The sequence below is a fragment of the Ascaphus truei genome, chromosome 2 (genome assembly GCF_040206685.1).
Source record: "Ascaphus truei isolate aAscTru1 chromosome 2, aAscTru1.hap1, whole genome shotgun sequence".
NCBI classification, from domain to species: domain Eukaryota; kingdom Metazoa; phylum Chordata; class Amphibia; order Anura; family Ascaphidae; genus Ascaphus; species Ascaphus truei.
In genome coordinates, this window is record NC_134484.1 from 477631525 (window position 1) to 477651160 (window position 19636).

The window sequence follows — 19636 nt, forward strand, 5'->3', positions numbered from 1 at the left end:
AGGCTTAGAGGTAGAGCAGAGGTGTCAGGTTTCAGGGTCTGGAATGTTCCTCGATTTTCAAAACATCCAGACGTACTCCTACATCCAATTGCTCGATTACTGCAATAAAAACGTAAAAGATTTCAAAATACACCTTGAAAAATAATATATTCAACACCTTTTTCAATAAGTATAACGATACCATATACTCTCTAGCAGACTTATACAAATTAATCAGAGGCTATGAGATGGAGAAAAAAAATAAAAATACTCTTAGATCATGGCAACATGATTTCCAAGAAATCCAAACAATGGAGTAAATTGTACTAGACTATTGAGTATGTAAACTAATAGCACCAGAAAACTGGAGAGATATGCTGTTTAGGATAGCTCATAGAGCCTATATACCATTTATTAGACAACAAAAGAATCTTGAGACAGATACTACCAAATGCCCTAAATGTGGGCCTAAAGGGGCTGACCTCAAACATTGTTTCTGGGATTGTTATGCAATATCAGTGTTTTGGGACCAGGTTTTACAATATATCACCGTAATAACTAAAATTCAGTGGGAGAAACGCTTGATCTCTATGATATTTGCTAAAATAGAACCCTGGATAACAAAGTTCAATTATAATAGAAAAGCTATTTGGCCCACTGAAATAATTCTACTAGCAGCTAGGAAAGCCATTATGACAAAATGGATCAATCCAGAACCACCAACACTAGAACTAGTAATATTTCTAATTCTCAAAATAATCACTATAGACAAAATAAAACTGGAAATACCACCCGAGTTCATATCGGAGAATCACAATACCAAATGGAATGTATAGCCTCACCAATATTTCCAATACTTTATAGAATTAGCAAGACAGTACATGGAATTATTATACAAAGTTTCACACGTGCATTAAACTGGAGGTTAAACAATGGGAGCTAGAGAATCCCTGACCTACAGAGCTTACAATTTAAATGGAATAAAGGGAGATTTACAGAATACAATAAGAGCAAGTGCAATATAAAACATTTTCAGGAAAGATGAAAGTGCATCAGAAGTACAAGGACTAGCCAGAGGCTCAAACTAAGCAAATAATTCATTGAAGAGATGAGATTTCAGGCATTACTTGAAGATTGGTAGGGATGTGGATTGATGAAGGCTGAGGGGGAGGGAGTTGCATAGCAAGGAGACAGTTTTTAGATTTCAGAGAACTGTAGAGAAAGATGGAGCAGAAAGGAGGCAACCCTAAGCAGAGATAGAAAGGGTATAGAAGGAGATAACAGCTGAGATGTAAGAGGAGATAGCAGATTCTCGTTCTCTATATTCTTCTAAGTAATGCACTGTATGATGGGGAGAAACTGAAAGGATGTCATGAGAAGAGGGATATAAATAGACCATAAAGATAGTCAGAGGATTCTAGTAACGAAATTTTGAATAGTTTGTAGAGTGGCATTGGGAGAAAAGAAGGCCAGAGAGGAGAAAGTTTCCATAGTTGGAAGATGAGGATTTGCAGGAGAGTTTTTTAGGAGAGGGCAGACTGGAAATGTTGCAGAGGGAAAATCTGCCAGATTTATCAACAGCCTGAATGTGAGGTGAAGGAAAGAGAGGAGACAAATATTACACCAAGGCAGCGTGCTTGGGAAATTATATGAATACTATTTTTGACTGACTAAATATGACACAAAATGGAACAATTGAGTTTAGTTTATGTTGGTCTTATGGCAGAAGATTACATGGGCAGTGTAGTCGCTGCATCCCTTAGATTGTAAACTCTCATGGGCCGGGATTTCCGTTCCTATTGTCTGATTTTGTTTGTTGCACTTATTGTATTATAACTTACTTTTAAAGCTTTACGCTCTTCTGCTCCTCCTTACATCTCAGCTCTAATTTCTCGCTATACACGATCCCGACTCTTGCATTCTGCTCAACGATGTCTTCGCTCTACCCCTTTTGTATCTAAAGCCCTCTCCCGCCTTAAACCTTTCTCACTGACTGCCCCACACCTCTGAAATGCCCTTCCCTCCAATACCCGACTAGCACTCTCTCTAGCCACCTTTAAGACCCACCTTAAAACACACCTGCTTAAAGAAGCATATGAGTAGCTCTATGGCTGATAATTTACAACTCATACATAAACCTTGGCCCCCTGCAGACGCACTTACCAGAACGTCCTCCTACTGTCTCTGTACGTTCTTCCTACCAACCAATTAGATTGTAATCTCTTCAGAGCAGGTACTCTTTTTCCTAAATGTTAGTTTTGTGTCTGAAGCACTTCTCCCCTTTATGTCTAAGTTCCTTGTATTTGTTGTTTATATGATTGTCACGTGTATTACTGCTGTGAAGCACTATATAAATAAAGACATAGATACATAATTCCCTGTACTGTACTGTTACTGCTGTCAAGCGCTGAGTACACTGTGGGCATTATATAAATAAAGACATACATAGATGGACATCTACAGTATCTTTACACTATAGGTTGCTGTCTGGTTTAGTTAATATTATTAACGCACTAATATGATAGACCAGGATTTCCTTAACTTTACTTCTCATTGGACATTTTCCATGTTAATAATCATTTGGAGGATGTACATGTACCTTTAAATAATGCATACAGTAATAAATACAAGTTATATATGTATCAATGATTTCACTGACAGCTGCTACAAATAAATGTCAGGTTTTTGGGGACCACCACCAAAGTCAGGGGCCACTGGATGTCCATGGGCCACAATTTTAAAACCCTGGGTGAAGAGAACATTTTGTTAATTAAGTATTGGTAAAGTAAATTCTTCAGTGTTTTGGATTTGTAATTTGCTTTCAGTAATTTGATTTACAGATTGAAAACATTTGTTCTGTCTTTTTATTTACTTCTGTTAGAAAACGGCCTGAATGAGGAACAGAACTTGAGCTCTGATATGTCCAGAAGCTGTCTGACTCCTCGTAGCACAGAAGTGCCAAAAAACAATGATTCCTGTCACACTTTTGACACTTACAAGGAATCAGTGCCACATGATGGTGAATTTACAGACCTTGTACAGCACACAGCAGAGACGGACTCTAAATATGGGTCCAGCAAAACGTATGAGAGAGATTTAAGAAGAAGCCGCGGTGCTCAGCCTTTTCTCTGTTGTCAGTGTGGCAAAAGCTTCTCACTGGACAGGGACCTGCTCACACACCTTTGTGTCCCAACTAGAGAGCAAACCTCTACATGTACAGATGGTGGGAGCAGTTTCTCACTGAAAGGGAAACTTCTTTCACACCAGATGATTCAGACAGCAGTGACTCCTTTTACTTGTACAGTGTGTGGGAAACAGTTAAGTACCAAGAGGACCCTCCTCAATCACCAGAGGATTCATACAGGGGAGAAACCATTCACATGTACAGAGTGTGCGAAAAGCTTTTCTCAGAAGAAATACCTCATATCACACATGGGGATTCATACAGGAGAGAAAGCATTCACATGTACAGAGTGTGGGAAACAATTCAGATTTAAAGACAACCTCCTCATGCACCAGAGAATTCATACAGGAGAGAAACCATTCACATGTACAGAGTGTATGAAACAGTTCAGTATTGAGAGCAGCCTCCTCAGACACCAGATGATTCATACAGGGGAGAAACCATTCACATGTACAGAGTGTGGGAAACAATTCCGTATTAAGAGCAGCCTCCTCATGCACCAAAGGATTCATACAGGAGAGAAACGATTCACATGTGCAGAGTGTAGTAAAAGCTTTTTTCGTAAGAAGAGCCTTCTCCAACATGAGCGGATTCATACAGGAGAGAAACCATTCATATGTACAGAGTGTGGGAAACAATTCAGTAGAGAGAACAGCCTCCTTACTCACCAGAGAATTCATACAGGGGAGAAACCATTCACATGTACAGAGTGTGGGAAACAATTCCGTACTAAGAGCAGCCTTCTCACACACCAGATGATTCATACAGGAGAGAAACCATTCACATGTACAGACTGTGGAAAACAATTCAGTACTAAGAGCAGCCAACTCATACACCAGAGGATTCATACAGGGGAGAAACCATTCACATGTGCAGAGTGTGGGAAACAGTTCAGTAAAAATATCAGCCTCCTCACGCACCAGAGGATTCATACAGGAGAGAAACCCTTCACATGTGCAGAGTGTAGTAAAAGCTTTTCTCTGAAGAAGAGCCTCCTCCAACATGAGCGGATTCATACAGGGAAGAAACCATTCGCATGTACAGAGTGTGGGAAACAATTCAGTACTAAGAGCAGCCTCCTTATGCACCACAGGATTCATACCGGGGAGAAACTATTCACATGTACAGAGTGTGGGAAACAATTCAATAAAGTGAGTAACCTCCTCACGCACCAGAGGATTCATACAGGAGAGAAACCATTCACATGTGCAGAGTGTGGGAAACAATTCGGTACTAAGAGAAGCTCCCTCTTGCACCAGAGGATTCATACAAGAGAAAGACTATTCACATGTACAGAGTGTGGGAAACAATTAAGTTGTAAGTACTACCTCCTCACACACCAGAGAATTCATACAGGTGAGAAACCATTCACATGTACATACTGTGGGAAAAGCTTTTCTCAAAAGTGTAATCTCCTCACACACAACAAGATTCATACAGGGGAGAAACCATTACCATGTACATAGTGTGGGGAAAGATTTTCACAGATGATCAGCCTCCTTACACACGAGAGGATTCATACATGTGTAGCAACTTGCCCCCTTACCCCCCCAGGGAGATTTGTCCACTACATGGTGTTTGTGGTGCTCATCTGTAAGTTCTCAGGAGCTTTGAGCATCCACCGTAGGTATTGGGGATCAACAGGTCAGGCTTTTGGTGATTCATCTTCTATCTCTTTGGTGCAACGCCTCCATCCTCCAGGGCCCTATCATGAACAGGCATAGTCCCTGCAGAAAATGTTCTTCTTTGCCCCTGAATAACTTAATACTCAGGCAGGATAAAACATTTGGGTCTTTATTTTGGTCTCACAGTATATATATATATATATATATATATATATATATATATATATATATATATATCAAAAACAAAGCAGCGCTAACATATACAGGTCATGCACTAATACACTTATCTCTAAGTACCAAGTACAAATCCCAGAGTTCAGTCCATCAAACACAAGTCCAATGAAAAAGGGTATTCATTAGAAAAACAAAGGGGAAAGAGTCCCAATAGCCAGATCCAATCCAGTTGTAGGAAGGGGGCTGCTCATCCACGGGAGAATCACTCCCAAACCAACTGTATAGAAAAAAAGAGAAAAAAGCGCACTCCCCTAGTGCATTATCTGATGATGCAGATTAAATAAAATGTATTATATATATATTATAACGCAATACTTACCATTTCTCCTTACCATGGCATTCCTATCTGCGGCTGCAGAGTGGGGGTGGGTCTGGCAGAGAGGCGTGGGGGTGGGGACTGTGTCAGAGAGAGGACTGAGAGAGGGTCTGGTAGAGACAGTGGAGTGGGAGCGGGTCTGGAAGCTCCATGACTTTCAATTGCTGCAGCTATAAGGAATCCTCCTGCTGGTAATCTCACCCTTCCATATTAACCACTTCCCCTCTGCCATGCCTCTTAACCCTTCCACCATGACTCAACCCCTTCCTCTCCCCCGCATTTCTCTCAGCTCTCACTCATGCCTCTTGACCCCCTCCTCCACCATGCCTCCCCATACCCCATTAATTTGTACAGGAGAAGGGGGGTAAATGGTGGGAAAAAAAGCCTTTGTGTGGGTGTAGTTTATTGTAAAATAATTTTTGTTCAAAAATATTTTATTCTTAATATATTTTAATTTTAACATGTTTTTGCTGTTTTACATTTTATTAAGAATTAAATGCGTTTGTATAAGAAACATGTTTCACAATAAATGACCTGGAACATTTTGACGACTTGCTTTTTTGTTTTCTATTGGGTGTTTATATCTGATGAATATTGTTATCACGATAAATTACTGAACACTGTTATGGTGGGAAGTTTTTTGAAGTGAAACTTCTTTAGTGGCACCTCATTCGAACTGGGGCAAAAATGGATTGTGGAGACAGAAATGAAACGGATGTGACGTCAGTGCTGGCAGTTGAGGCCGGGCTGTGTTCTGGCTCAGCCCGACCCCTGAGGCCGGGCTGTGTTCTGGCTCAGCCCGACCCCAACACTGACATCCCAACCGCTCAAAAAATCAGATGCGGCGGCGATAACCGCCGGCGTTGCTCCTGATGGCTGCCGCACCCCCCACACGGCCGCTGACATATGCGGCGATAGCCGCCGGCGCCGCTCGTAACGGCCGCCGTTCCCCGCTCGCTGCCATGCCGCGCATGCGCTGTTGTGATGGCTAACCCCTCCCCTCAGCCCTGGCCGCTCCAGCACATGCGTGCCGCCATTCCCCCCAGATGTATTGCTACAGCGGCTCCCCGGGGGGCTGGAGGCCGCTGACCCAGCTGCCGGAGGAAGCCAACACCAATGGCTGCGGGGTCTGCGTGCTGTGCAACTGTGCTGCCATCGGCGGCGAGTGAACGTCCGCCATTGCCGCTCCCGCTCCCATGTCACGCATGCGCAATAGTGATGGCGGCAGAAGAGGCTGTTGGTGTTGGCTGTGCAAGGGAATGCATCCCCCATAGCACCATCAGGGGGGGGGGGGAGGAAGGAAGAGCACCCCACGCGCATTATCGTGCCCTTCTGTAACCCCCTTGTGGCCCCGTACCTCCGCCGGGGAGCTGGCTGCAGCAGGACACGCAGCTCTACGGGTGGTAGAGAATGGGGGCTGCTCCGCGGTCGTATACCTCCGGGGGGGGGGAGGGGGTGGGCAGGACAGGACACAGACAGAGACATACACACCACACAAACACTGACAGACATACACACATACACACACACTGACTGACACACATACACACACACGGACTGACACACACATACACACACTGACTGACACACACACATACACACACTGACTGACACACATACACACTCACTGACTGACACAAACATACACACAGACTGACACACACATACACACACAGACTGACACACACATACACACATAGACTGACACACATACACAGACTGACACACATACTGCTGCGGCAGCTTTTATTCTAACAAATCACCGGCTGGTTCCTGGAATGCGACGCTGTTCACCTGGCGCATGCCGCGTTCATTTTGCGCTCCCAGCCACGGGTCATGCCCGGCTGACGCGTGGTTGATGGGTTTATTAATAACGGTTCGGATTATAATAGGCTGCAATTCTTCGTGTGTCCGCCAGATGGCAGAAATTCATGAATAGTAATGCGCCGAATCAGTAATGTGTCGACTTGCAGGTGTTTCGTTTAAAAAAGATACTGTACCACAGTGTGCTATTGTAACTTGGCCTTGGCCTTGAGACTGAAGGAAGAGTTGCAAAAATGTATCAATTTAGGCTTTTCATATTAAAGAAAGACAAAGACCAGTTTTGGTTACAGTATTCTCCAGAGACCCGCCCGCCATGAGTGTTCAAGTGCAGCCCGCTTTCCAAAAACCCGACAGAAGTTACGCTTATTTGATATGGGCAGCGATTAATGCAACAGAGGATAAGATGACAACAGTTGCTCAAATTTATCAGTATTTTATCGAAAACTATGACTTTTACAAATTTTCACCAACTCCTCATACGTGGAAGCGTGCAGTAAGGAAAAGGTTATGTAGCGATCCCTGTTTTCACCGTATTGAGCCCCAATTTGTTGGAGGGTATTGGTGTGTGTCACCGGATTTTTCCCGTATCTATGATCATGGAGGCAGCAAAAGGCGAAGGGTCATGTTAAAACCAACTAAGAAGCGACAGTCGCTGCCAAGCAATGCACCAGCACCAGCTTCCAATGACGGTCCCACCGTCAGTGACAACCCTGAGCCTGAGTCGAATTTCGCGTGCAGTTTTGATGAAGCTTGCATGTACCTAAGCGATTTCCAGCCTCACCTGCTGACTACAGGTGGACTAGTCCCGCTGCAAACTATCGACGTGGATGATCAAGAAAGCTGGACTGGCAGTGGACCAGCGCCGGCGCCAGCTGAATGGGAAATTCTATGGTGAGTACTGTATTGTTGCCGTATTATTTTGGTGGGGCTGGCTGGGTACTTGTTTAGGGGGCTGACCATTACTGTACATTAAAACTTTTCTTTTTGTTTTTCCTCAGAAAAGAAAACGGCTAATAGGGGTGTTTCGATGGATAATATTGTACTGTATGCTGATGTTTTCCGGCCGTACAGTATACTGTGTAATAAACCCGAAAAAATAAAACTATGCATTTATTCTACATGTTCAGTATCGTTTCATTATGTGTCTTCTACAGTATACTGTACAGTGGTATACAGTGCCTAACATCTATGGGCAAAAAGAATTTTATTTCTAGGTGCCCTAGAACAGAAGTTCCCACGCCAATTGACCTAGTTCCCACGCCAATTGCGCGCTCATTGCTCTTTTTTTACAATGTTGCCGATCTTGCGGCTGTGCGGTCTGGCAGTAAAAAAACAGTGCAGCAAGCATCGACATTTGTTACACTGTCAAAGGAGCAAATGGAAACAATGTGAGATAATTCAACATGTTCTTTTATTGGTGGAGTCAGTACAAAAACATTTATTTACAAACACTGTACAATGTTGAAACATTTCAAGTGCACAGCAATTATAACCATCAACACAAAATAATACATACTGCAGCCTTTATTAAATTCTTGTGCCACATTGAAATCGGAGAAACATTTACAAAACATTTGTAAAACATGGAGATACCTGAAAAATGGACATTTATACTGTATGAATATTAATTTATAATACAGTATACAGTATACTGTATGCAGTATATATATACTGTATATAAAATCTACTGTTTGTTTTTGGTGCATGGGGCACAGGGAGTTAAAGTGACTTGCTTTTTATGTACTGTATTTGGGGGTTTATTCATCAAATTATTATGATGAACTGCCTTTTGAAATTACAGTTCTGCTAATTATTTCAGCCACACACCTCCAGAGTTTATAATCCCTCCCTAGCCAAGCGTCACTCGGCTGAGTCACCCTATCCTACCAATCCCCTCTCTCCACTGGGTCGTTAATCTTCTGCATATTTCCATTGTGTTCTTAATCCACCCATAGCCGAGCTACAAAGACTCAGTACGCCTGCGTCTAATCACACCATCCCCCTCCCCCAACCCTTAGAGGCCTGCTTTGGAAAATCCCCTCTCGAATTTGAAATGTAAATCGGATTTTGTCATTTTGCGCCTAGATGTTAGGAACCCCCTCACTTGACCCCAACAGGGTCCGAGCAGTAATGGCGGCGAGAAAGGGTCACGCCGGCGAGGAGGGTCCTACCATTGAGCGTAATGGCGGACAAAGCTTTGAACCGGCTAAGTCAGAATGAGCAGAAACCTGGAACCCACAACTCCGTTTCTGTTCAACCTAGAGGGCTCAGATTCGGTCACCATGTAGTCCTAGTTGCGGCAGGATTGCATGGCAAATTGTGACCCTCTCGTTGCAACAGAACGGAGTCAGGGTAATGTTAAAGTTCAGGTTTCTGCCATTGACTTGCATGGCAGAAAAAAACCCACTTTGGTAATGTGCTTTTAAACTGTCTTTTGGTATCTCCGGTTCCGGGGGTCGTGCAAGGCTGATATTTTGCCACTATGGCAAGGGTCCTTCCGCAAGAGGACCAGGCGAATTTCAACCCGCTCAGACCCACAGAACGGGTTATTTTAAATTATATTCGCGCAATTGGCGTGGGAACTACTTAGGGCCTCAGTCAAGTTCACGGACAATTGGCGTGGGAACTTCTGTTCTAGGGCACCTAGAAATAAAATTCATTTTGCCCCTAGATGTTAGGAACCCCCTCACTTGACCCCAACAGGGTCCGAGCAGTAATGGCGGCGAGAAAGGGTCACGCCGGCGAGGAGGGTCCTACCATTGAGCGTAATGGCGGACAAAGCTTTGAACCGGCTAAGTTAGAATGAGCAGAAACCTGGAACCCACAACTCTGTTTCTGTTCAACCTAGAGGGCTCAGATTCGGTCACCATGTAGTCCTAGTTGCGGCAGGATTGCATGGCAAATTGTGACCCTCTCGTGGCAACAGAACGGAGTCAGGGTAATGTTAAAGTTCAGGTTTCTGCCATTGACTTGCATGGCAGAAAAAAAGCCACTTTGGTAATGTGCTTTTAAACTGTCTTTTGGTATCTCCGGTTCCGGGGGTCGTGCAAGGCTGATATTTTGCCACTATGGCAAGGGTCCTTCCGCAAGAGGACCAGGCGAATTTCAACCCGCTCAGACCCACAGAACGGGTTATTTTAAATTATAGTCGCGCAATTGGCGTGGGAACTACTTAGGGTCTCGGTCAAGTTCACGGACAATTGGCGTGGGAACTTCTGTTCTAGGGCACCTAGAAATAAAATTAATTTTGCCCCCAGATGTTAGGAACCCCCTCACTTCACCCCAACAGGGTCCGAGCATGTACAGTACTGTACTTTAAAATAAATTAAATATGCAATTTTACTATTACTGCACGCACGCACAGACTGTGTAGGTTGAACCGCGAAGGTATTAGACTTCAAAGACAACAGCTCGCAAACGCCCCCATGCGTTTTTACACGGCATTTCAGAATTGCAGACAGCGGGAATAAAATGCTTAAATCACGGCGCGAAAATAACGCAATACACTCTGGGCGAAAACGACACAAAACCGCACATCACCGGGATATTCTGAAATTCGCGGAGCTAGCCGAGTTAGAATAAAGTTGGTCGCCACTGTACACAGACTGACACACACACACTGACTGACACACATACACACACACTGACTGGCACACATACACACACACTGACTGACACACATACACACACACACACACTGACTGACACACATACACACACACACTGACTGACACACATACACACACACACACTGACTGACACACATACACTGACTGACACACATACACACACTGACACACATACACACACTGACACACATACACACTGACTGACACACATACATACACACACACACTGACTGACACACATACATACACACACACACTGACTGACACACATACACACACACACACTGACTGACACACACACACACTGACTGACACACACATACACACACACTGACTGACACACACATACACACACACACACTGACTGACACACATACACACACACACTGACTGACACACATACACACACACACTGACTGACACACGCATACACACACACACTGATTGACACACATACACACAAGGAATTCACACTTAGTGCAAATAGCTAATACAGGGGATGTGTGCTGAGCACGCGCGTTATAAGTCAAATTTATTTGCGTTTTGTCAATGAAATTGTATTTTGATTTTTAATTAAAACATCACCAACACAAATACAATTTCTGTGACAAAAGTCAAAGAAGTTTCACTTACTATGCGCGTGCACAGCACACACAGCTTTTTCAGATGAATGACTTTCATAAACACTGTATGAAACCAAATCAAATTAGTTGGTTGTCTACAAAGATAAAGGATGTCATAATTTTCAATAAAGTACTTGGTATTGTAACTAGTCTTAACCCCTTCTGGCCTGGGACACAATACTCTGAAATGTGATCAAATATGAAAAATACAGAATAATGGAGTATACAGTTTATATTTTTGTTTTTGCCTAACCCTAGTTCAGGGTGTTGGAAACAATTCAGTACAAAATGTGACCTCCTGTCACACCCAAGTATTTACACGGGAGAAACCATTTGCTTGTTCAGTGTGGGAAACAATTCAGTGTTAAGGGCCACCTCTTCAGAAACCAACAAATTCATGCAGGGAGAGGCCTTTCACATGGACAGAGTATAGGAGAAACGTTTCTTGGATGAATTACCTCACACCACATGATTCACACAGGGGAAATAATTTGCTTGTTCAGAGTGTGGTAAACCATGTTATACGAAGTGGGACCTCTTGTTACACCAGCAGATTTACACAAAGGAGCAGCTTTTAATTGTACAGAATTTGGGAAAAATTTCAGTACTGAGAGGCACCTCAACACACAGTAGACAATTCATAGAAGGGAATTACATAATTATCAATTCTGAAATAGGAGGACACTCCTCAGACACCAGAGCATTTACACAGGGGAGAAACCTTTCACATGTGCAGAGTGTATAAAATGTTTCTCAGTAAGAAAACCTCCTCACCCAAGTGTTTACACAGGGAAGGAGCATCTAGTGTGTACAGAGTTAAAAAAAAATATTTGTAGCCATATTGGTCCTTTGCCCTATGTCAAAAAAGAACAAATACTGTAGTAGGATATTTCCATTAATTGTGTGTACAGTTTAAAACCCTTCAAACCTCACAAGATTTGTCTTACACCATCACACCTAAAGATACCCTGTAAAGTTCAAAAGTTTGCGTATTGTAAACCCTCCTTGTTACAATAAAAGTATCATACTACCTTCTACGTTATTGTCCTTTTCCCCCTGTATGTGTGGAGATTTGGCGGGGGGCGGGGGGCCTTTGGGGGAATACTTTAAGATGAAGTGGAGCCTCCTTACGCACTATGTCTACATAGGGGAGAATCCTATGTGGGAACATAAAGATTACCTTACCAGATACTAGCATTACAGTAGCACACAGAAGATGAGCCTTTTGTATGTATACGCTGTGGAAAAAGCTTCTAACATAATGGGAGCATCTACACACCCACTGGTCCATACTGAGTAGAAGCCTTTGTCTTCAGTAGACTGTGGAAATCAGTTTAGCTACAAGGTAAGTCTCCCCCTACCTCAGAGAACTCACAAAGGGTAGAAGCTATTTGTCTCTCAGGACAAAGTGTATGGATAACTTCTAAGACCATGGAACACATGCATCACCTTAACACACTAAATGTTGCATTTCTCCTTCCTTGAATAAAACATAATAGATGACTGCATATACTGAAGTCTCATTACTGGACCACAGAGGAAAAACAGAAAACTTATTTTAACAATTATATTTCCAATATTAAACCGCCTGAGTGTGGCCCCATGGGAGATCTTCGAGGACCCACATAGCACCTATGTCACAATGGGGTAAAAGCCCTCCTGTGTCTTGTGGGGCTCAGAGGGAGGTGACATCCCCCATGGTCAAAAGATAGGAGTACCCTAGGAAAGGGGTGTGCAAACTGGGGGGGCATGCCCCCCAGGGGGGTTTGAGATTCTCTGCGGGGGGCACGCTGTTGCAGAGGCTCCACGCGCTTCTGATGGCATTTAAATGAAATGCCGGGGAAGCAGCGAAGGCCTCTGTAACTTCTCTTTACCTTGGCTCAGACTGCTTCAGGTGACGCGTCACCATGGTATATGACACCGCGTTCATGGCGTCAGAACAGCGGAGCCAAGGTGAGGAGGGGGGGGGGACAGCCAGCAGGGGTAAAAGATTGTGCACCTCTGCCCTAGGAGGAGGAGGAGCTACAGTTAGGTTTTGGGTCAGAACTAATGTTATAACGGGTAAAAAATTGATTTAGATTAGAATTGGGTTTAGATTTACACATTAAGGATTAGAAAGAAAGTAAGTTATAATTGGAAATGTGGTTAGGGATAGAATTAGCGTTACAGCTAGAACTAGAGTTATGCTTCATAATAGACATTTTTAACAGAACAGGAGCGCAGGTCTCGAGATATTTCTTTTACATATAACACAATAGTGCAACACAGATATTTACAATTTTCAGAGAGACCTGTAACTAGCATCAGATGCACTCACAAATTTTGTAGCCCTTTTCAGCATATTTGAATCAGAATAGATGGTAGTTGTTCACTTGAAGGTATAGGAGGGATCAGGATATTTCTCCAAGGTATTTAAACATGCAAGAGATGAGATACAGTACCAACATAGTATAATTACATCAAATACTTTATGTGAGAGAGTAAAATAAAATCAATGCACCCACAAATTGATTATGGATTAAAGGGGTTCTGAGCTCACCGGCACCAGCAGCACAGATAGAAACTGTTCTCCCGCTCGACCGTCTTAGTCTCAGTCTCCAGTTGCATTCGGGAGACAAAAGCTCCGGCTGGAGAACTCTTTTTAGCAGCTCAGCGAGGATGCACCTAGCCCTATGCGTTTCACCTGTGTCTGGCTTCCTCGGGTGCTCAATAATTGTGAATGTGTTGCACCATTTTGTGTTATTTTTCTTTTACGATCTGATAGTAATGCGGCAATAGCAGAAAATAAATTCCCTCTGCTGGAACATGAGCATTGTCTCATAAAATGCGCGAAATTCACGGATGTTTGTGAGTTAGTTTTTTTTAACCCTGTCCAGGAAATTAAAACTGTGCAATTGATTTTACACATGGAGCGGGTGCTTTTCATATATATATATATATATATATATATATATATATATATATATATATATATATATATATATATATATATATATATATATATAACAGCTGCTATCACCAAAGTGACAGCAAATAAACAGCACTCAAATTTCATCAAAGCAAAAAGTGTAAGGGACCACCCTGAGGAAGGTGCCTTAGAGGACCGAAACGTTGGTTATCTTTGTGCTGATGTGTTTTGTCAATACACTTTTTGCTTTGATGAAATTTGAGTGCTGTTTCTTTGCTGTCACTTTGATGATAGCAGCTGTTACCTATTCTTACTCTATGAAGCATGCACCTTGTCCATTGACTCATTTGGTTGGAGTGCCATCTGTTCTGATTGCTATATATATAACATCGCCGGAAGAAGAGATCAGTGTATCTCAAAAACTCGCAAGAATAAAAGCATTTCGTTAGCCACAGAACAGTATCGTCTATTCTTTTTTTATTATTAAAACTCGGCTAACACGGTACTGATACCTCTGTATATATATATATATACACACACACACACACACACATACATGTAGCCAGGTCCCCCTCTGCATGTCGCCCCCCCCCCTCACCTTGGTGGTGATCGTGGGTGCCGCCGAACACAGTGACGGATCCGTCGGCTGACCGCAGGAGTGGGGGGCGAACGGAGCATGTGTGGGTGGTTGCTGGGGGGCTAGTGCGGCATCGCGGTGGTGGTTGCGTAGTCAGGTACTCCCGGCGGCTCCCGTTGCAGGGCGCTGCCATTTTCTATTACCTGGCGCATGCGTAGTTAGGGCAGAAGTGCGGAGGCCCTCGGATAGCTTGCGCATGCGCAGTTGTAGCGCGCGAACCCAGACAAACCAGGAGAGGGCTCTAAGCAGGGACTATAAGTCCCATGAACCTTAGGGGACCCCACGTGATGCCAGGGAGCCTATAGGGCTGCAGGATCTCCCTACATAGGTGATGGATACATTTCGCGGGGTTTAAGACAGGCAGTCGGCGCCAGGAGAGGCTAAGGGAAGGAGGTGAGGGTGCAGGGGTCAGTGACCCAGTGCATTAGGCCAGCAGCCCCATAGGCCCCAGTTAGCTCCGTGCCATCCAGCAGTTTGTAGTACTTTAGGGACAGGCCCCAGTTTAGGGACCCTGCCCCATTGACATATTATAGTGCTAGTTAGGGACACAGCGGACACTGCGCTTCCCACCCAGAGGCTTGGGATCAAGTCTACTCCGCAGCGAGAGCGGAACTGTACCCAGGGTGGACGACCCTGACCGATCATCTCACCGGAGGAACTGGACGTCGCCAGGAAGGTCGTCGGATCCTTTGCGAAGACCCTTTGAACGCCCAGGTGCCGTCGCACTGGGCAGGTATCATTACGAACGTGCACCACACGAGTACTCTCACATAGTGGCAGCGCTGACCACGGGACAAGGGGGGTTATACTGTGGACACGGTGTGGGGGTACATGGTGTTGGGAGCGGGGTTACGTTATACTTTACCCCAGTGCTAGCATTGAATGTGCTATGTATAGAGTATAAGTTATGTGCACATGTTTAATAAAGCCAGTCCTGTTTTACACCAGTATGATTATCGTGATTGTTTCCTGCGAGGGCCTCCTCCCACTCCGTTGGGATCCCTCCCAGGTGGTGGCGCTGTACCACGAGATAGTTATATGTATGTACCCAGGCTCGCAGAGCGGAGGCTTAGGCTCCTGAGAGCCATACAGGTAATATACAGCATCGGTAGCGTCTGTATTCACAGGGAATACCCGTTACATACAGTACATATATATATATAGCAATCTTATTGACATAAATATATATATATATAGGCAATACGATAGTGTTTGAGACGAATATCAAGAGGTAGCACTCCAAAAGGTAGTCAAAGAAATATTTTTGTATTATCAAGACATCGGGGCCGATTCACTAAGCTACGTTAACTAGCGCTAAAATGGGTTATATCGCTCGGCCGCAAAAGGCTGAAGCCATAAGCGCTATTCACTAAGGCTGCTCGGCACGTTTACGGCCGGCCTTGGCCAAAAGGACCATAGTGCACGATCACCTTTTCCCCCCTGTTATCGTGCTAAAAGTTATTTAGCATGATAACTATTATAAACAAAGCAGCCTGTAAGAACTGCATGGAGACGCTGCGTCTCAATGCACGGCTCTTACAGGCGATCGTGCTGGCCAAATATGATTTTTAATACTAGTGTATATGAGCAGGGGGTCTCCTGAGCTGAACCACATTGGTTTCAAGTCCGAGGACCCCCTACTTCAGGAGTTACAGGCCCCTTTATGGGGTGCCGGTATCCCCTGCGGAGAAGACCCCACGATGGATTACAACTAGAAAAAAGAAGATAAAGACACCTGTGGATGGTAATGGTTTTTTTATTTTATGGTTACCTGGTTCCTGTTGTTGGATTAGCTGCTCCAGTGCTTCCGGTTCCCCTTGATTGCTGTGACGGGTTCATCTAATGGTAAGTAAAAAAAGAAAATGTATTTTAATTTTATTTTACAGGTTTTTTGCCATTTTTTTCCTGACGTCCATTTTTTTTTATGTCCATTTATTTGGCCTGAATGTATGTATGTCACTATGGGTATACATACGTACAGGACAAATCAGTGGTTGTATTATATGTTGATTTTTAATGTGTTTCAATTGTTTTTCATGCTCTTTTATTGCACCTGTATTTATGTCTGTAAACTATAGATGCACATACATACAGGTATAATACAACTTGTTGGGTTGCCTTGTTTGTATGTTTTTTGGAATTGCAATTGGCTGCTTTGTGTTAAAATGTGTTGCTAATGTACATTTAATTTTTGCAAATGTTTAATTAAAGGCTGGTTGCTATAGATTATTTTAGTGTCTTATTTTTGGAAGTTAGATTTTGTTTGATGGTTACTTTGACATAGATTATTTTTTACAATGGTTTGTTTGTTGTATTTGAAGTGTGTAATTGATTTGTATTGTACAATAATTGTTTGGTGATTGGATTAATTGATGGTAAATTAATTGTGTTGATGCTTTGTTTTTCTTTAATGATTGTATTTGTATCTTGTTTGGATTAGTGTCTTTGATTTGGAGCATTGTTTGACATAGTATATATGATGCAAAGATTATTTGTATCATGTACATATTGTCAAATTGAGTGTTTGTATTTTGATTTATTAGATATTGATTGAGCTTGGTGCTGTTTGATATTTGGAGAGATTTGTATTTGGCCATGTACTGTATTTATTTGTATATTGGTTAATCATGCATATACAGTATATATATATATATATATGTATATATATATTCATATATATATATATATATTCTAATATATATATTCTAATATATATATATTAGAATATATATATATATATATATATATATATATATATATATATATATATATATATACACATGATGAAGCCACTGTACAAATAAATGGGTGAAGGGTGGGTATCGGGTCAGGGTGGCTTAACCCCTTAATGACTGTAGCGGTTAATAATCGCTAATGTCATTAAGGGGTTAGGGGACATTAGTTTGGCACTTTTTCTTATTTTGTATATTTTTCAGCACCCCAGTGTATGGATGAGAAGGAAGATGCGGCTGGCCTTCATTGTGGGTGCCGGACAAGGGTAAATACAACATGTATTTAATGTATTTATTGTATTAATGTATATTTTATGGGCAAAAGCATTATTATCCATATGTGGATAATAGTAATTTTGCACATTAATGTACTGTATGTGTTAGGGGACGGGGGTATTTTTTTACAGTCTTGTTTAATTTTTGGGGGCACACCATTGGTACCGCAGGCCCCCGGGGACCCCCGGACGCCCCCGGACGGCTGCAGGAACCCCCGGACTCCTCTGGATGGCTGCGGGGACCCCCGGACACCCCCGTGGGCCTGTTGTATTGATGGTGTGCCAGCAAAAAGGTAAACAATTAAATTTTTGCTGGCGCGTTTGTTTGGCGCGTTTTTTAAGGCCGGTTCACTTAGCGCTGCTTAGTGAATCGGTAGTACTGGCAAAAATCAGCGCAATAGGCTGATCGTGCGCATTTTGCGCCGAGGGCAAAAAAAATACCTTTTAAGACCGATAAAGCGCAGTTATCACTGCTTAGTGAATCGCAATGCAGCTTTATCGGGCTTAAAGGGTACTTTGCGCTCTTAAAGCCACTTAATGGAGCTTAGGGAATCGGCCCCATCATATCCAACGCTTCGTGCGGGACCTTTCTCAAGGTGATGAGAAGGACCGAAACGTTGGATATGATGTCTTGATAATACAAAGTTTTTTGACTACCTTTTGGAGTGCTGCCTCTTGATATTCGTCTCAAACACGGTATCGTATTGCCTATTTATTCTATATAGGATTTGCACCCATCATCTTGATTTTCCCAACGGAGTGCCTACTGTTCTTGTTTATTCGTTATATGTATATATGTATATAATGGGGTGGGTGTTGGCATTAGAGCGTGCTGGGAATGTGTGTGTCAATTTAGTTCCTGACTGGCAACAGTTGCTTGAAGGTAAATGGCCCCTCTTCGCAGAGCTCACTCCTCCCCACCTTTTTAACTTGGTAGGTTCTAGCATTTTGCTGAATGGACAAGACTCATTGTAGTTGCTTCCCCTCATACAGAGGTAAAAGGAAGGGTTCACAGTTCAGTGTTAGGACCTGCATTCATTTTGGTTATACCTTGATGTTGGTATGCAGGCTTATGACGCTTTGGCCAAAGGGTTTAACTAAATCACCAGTAAATATTATTATTATTGTATTTAAACTTTATACTTTTTACCATATATGTTTTGTCAATTTAATGTAGCATTGGGCACCCCTGTCTTTTGTTGTATACATTTGCCACACCCAGTTGCACTTTTTTTGACATAAATATATATTCATGATGTTGTGGGTGTGGGAGTTTCAGCTAGCTGGGAATGTGTGTTAATCAATTTCTCACTGGTAACAGTTGTATGGAGGTAGGTGGCACCTCCCCCCAGAGCTCACTCCTACTCACCTTTTTAACTTGGGAGGGCTTTTCACTTTGCTGCAAAGAACAGGATCTACTATGGTTCCTTCCCCTCATACAGAGGTAAAGGGAAGGGTTCACAGTGTAGGACCTGCATTCATTTTGGTTATACCTTGATGTTGGTATGCAGGCTTATGACACTTTGGCCAAAGGGTTTAGCTAAATAACCAAGCAAATATTATTATTATTGAAGTATTTAAACTTTATACTTATTACTTTATATGTTTTGTCAATTGGATGTAGCCCCTGTCTTTTATTTAACCAACAATATTTGATTGAAATAAATTAT

At 42.8% G+C, this 19636-nt stretch overlaps 1 protein-coding gene across 5 annotated transcripts in view; it reads left to right on the forward strand.

Moving 5' to 3' along the window:
- LOC142488019 (uncharacterized) overlaps positions 1-5852 on the forward strand; it is a 28612-nt gene extending 22760 nt beyond the window's left edge. For all 5 annotated transcript variants that reach the window (XM_075588353.1, XM_075588352.1, XM_075588354.1 and 2 more), the window contains one exon: positions 2861-5852. In XM_075588353.1, coding sequence (XP_075444468.1) covers positions 2861-4629 — 1769 coding nt within the window. In that variant the 3' untranslated portion in view covers positions 4630-5852. The remainder of the gene's footprint in view (positions 1-2860) is intronic.
- Positions 5853-19636: the final 13784 nt, after the last annotated feature.